The 2882-nt window shown below is 70.7% G+C and overlaps 1 protein-coding gene across 1 annotated transcript; it reads left to right on the forward strand.

Moving 5' to 3' along the window:
• Positions 1-795: 795 nt before the first annotated feature.
• Positions 796-2295, forward strand: AURANDRAFT_66022 (hypothetical protein; the record flags this gene model as incomplete). The annotated part of the gene is made up of 1 exon (XM_009041112.1): positions 796-2295. The coding sequence occupies one exon, from the start codon at positions 796-798 to the stop codon at positions 2293-2295; it is 1500 nt and encodes a 499-aa protein (XP_009039360.1).
• Positions 2296-2882: the final 587 nt, after the last annotated feature.

Below are 2882 nucleotides of genomic sequence, written 5' to 3' on the forward strand. Positions count from 1 at the left end.
TGAGCGGAGGGGGAGGTCAAGCGGGGCCAGGGCGTTGTCTAAAAGGCCTGCCGTCGGCCCGGGGGGGCGGCGTCTCCCTCGGCTCTCCCCCACCGACGAGTGCGTCCGTAGATGGCACATGCGTCGGTGTTTTAAGTCGAGGCCCGCGCGAGGCGCGCGGGACTGGACAGCGCGCGCCAGCTCTTCGGCGAAGGCGTAGGTACGGCAGATGATGTCGCCGGGGAAGGTCTGCTTGGGCTCGGCGTAGCCCACGCCGCAGAGGCTGGCGCCGTGGGTCTCGGACGTGCACGCGGTTGCCCTGAAAGCCCGCCGCGCGGCGGCGAGCAATTCGGGCGCCGCGGAGAGTCTCGAGCCAGCGCGCCTCCATGGAGCGCGGCACGGTCGTGCGCCCCCCTCGAACGCGGAAGTCGGCGGCCTCGAGGGTCCGAACCCAGAGATGCCCGGGGGCGCCGAACCAGCGTGCTCGCGCACGACCTGAAGTCGCCGCCGCCAACCGACACTGGATGGGACGGGAGCCGGAATGCGCCACCGTCAAGCCGTGCACGGACAACGTCGCGCCGGACTCCCAGACGAGCAGCGGGCCCGCCATGGTCGGGCCGCCCGGGGGGCAGCGACGACGGCGCGAGCTGCGGCACGGGCTGGCTCTTGGGCTGCTTCTAATGCGCTCTAGATTAGGCCTGTGTTCCTCGGACGGCACCGTGATGATACGGCCCTCTCTGGAAATCCGTCGCGGCGAAATCTTTTGGGTGCATCGACTTTATCGAGTGCGCATCGTCGGCCGTCTGGGCAGCCCTCATGGCGCGGGGCTACGGGTCCTCGCCGGCGGCGCCGGCGGCGGCGGTCCCGAAGCGGGCGCAGGGCCGCGCGGGCAGCGTCCAGGCGCCGAGCGCGCCCTACCAGCACGCGGCGCGCGTGCTCGAGGCGTGGATCGTCATCGCCGTCGGCGCCTTGTGCGTCATGGCGACGACGGGCGTCGTCCTGGGCTACGCGCCGAGCAGCCTGCAGTTCGCCCGGTCCTTCGGCGCGGCGCTGCCGGACGCGCCGCGGCGCGCGCGCGACTACGCGGCGTCCATCGTCGGGCGGAACCACGACCAAACGAGGGCGTCCGGGCCGAACCGGACGTCGAGCTCCGACTGGCTCCAGACGAAGAACAACCTCACGAAGATCGCCTGGGCCGCGTCGGACACGGACGCGGCGAAGAAGTTCTTCCTGCGGTACTCGTCGTCCATGGCGGCGCTGGACGGGTGCGACCCGAGCTGCGAGTGCGGCACGCAGGGCCGCGTCATGCTCAACGGCACGTCGGGCTTCGGGTTGCACACCGTCGACGCCTTCACGCACCCGTCCGGGGACCTGAACGTGTCGGCCATCGAGAAGGTCTTCACGCAGAAGGTCGGCGACTCGTCGGCCTACGTCGACGTCTTCGACCACCACGCGGGCCTGTGGGCCCCGGATTTGGACGACGTCGTCACGAAAATGAAGCTCCACAACCAGCCCTACTACGCCATGGCCTGGACGGGAATGGACGGCGGCACGTACTACAGCGTGCTCGCGCACCACGCGGGGTCGCAGGTCGTCGTGGAGTTCGTCGGATCGTCGCAGTCGTCGCTGGACCCGGCGGAGATCCACGAGATGGACACGCCGCGCTACGGCGGGTCGCTGGCGGACTACGTCGTCATGCCCTGCTGCATGATGACGCCGCTGTGGGTGTCTCGGGCCACGTCGGACGCGGACCGCGACTGGAACTGGTACTCGTCGAAGCTGAACGCGAACCTGACGTTCTCCGCGGACACGCCCGACGGCGTCAAGTACCGCTACGGGACCATGGCGTCGTCGTCGGCCTGGGAGGTCCACTTCGTGGAGCGGCCCGCGGACGCGGCGGGCGGCATGACCGTCGCCGACTTGGAGGCGTACTTCAAGGAGACGCACGCGGCCTACGTCCACAGCCCGGCCTGCGGCTTCGACGTCTGGTTCGACAACCACTACGGCGTCGACATGTGCGGGGGCGGCAACTGCATGGGCATGGACGACGACGACCTCGACCCGGAGTCGCTCTACGTCGACGACCTCGTCGAGAGACTCGAGAGCGGGCCCGACGGCGCGGACACGTACCGCATCTGGAAGCAGATCTGGCTCGACTGGGGCTGGCTCTACAACATCTACATCGTCGAGCCCAACGGCCAGTCCCTCCAGATCAACGGCTTCCTGAAGCACGCGCCCGCGGACACGCCCCAGTGGAACCAGTCGCTCTGCGGCCAGGGCACCTGCCAGGACTGGGGCTGGCAGCGCGTCGACTAGCCCGGCGACCTGTACCTCCCCCCGCCCGCCCCCTCGTTCTTTTTTAACATCCGCTCGCTCTCGGCACACTCGGCCCGCGACGACGACGGCGCGCGGATGGCGCGCGGCTTGAGGGGGGTCGGTGGCGCCCTCGGCGCCCTCGGCGCCCTCGGGACGAGGGCGCCGCCCCCTCGTCCGACGCCCTCGGCTGAGGGATTTTCCCCTCGTCCGAGGGAGCCGAGCGTCCGAGGGTCCGAAATGGCCGAGGGCGCCGAGGGCGCCGACGGCCGCTGATTGGCCAGGCACGCCCGGCGCGCTCGAACCGTGACTGCAAATCTCTGGCCATCCGTCGTTGGAAGGTTATGAGGGGGCGCGGCAGCCCAAAGGCGCAGCCCTTGGGCGTCCCTGGGCGCGCCGTGGGTGCCGGCATTGACGCCCACGGTCGCGACGGTCCCCGAGACGGGGCGCAGCCAAGAGCGGCGGCCGTGCGGCGCTTTCCCCTCGCGGCGCCGTGGGCTGCCTACACGTCGGCGCGGGCACGAGGTCCTGTCGGTCCTAGGCCGCGCAGTCGCCCCAGTCGATGATGGAGCGTGGCCCGGGGGCGGCCA

The sequence above is a fragment of the Aureococcus anophagefferens genome, assembly GCF_000186865.1.
Source record: "Aureococcus anophagefferens unplaced genomic scaffold AURANscaffold_19, whole genome shotgun sequence".
Taxonomy (NCBI): domain Eukaryota; class Pelagophyceae; order Pelagomonadales; family Pelagomonadaceae; genus Aureococcus; species Aureococcus anophagefferens.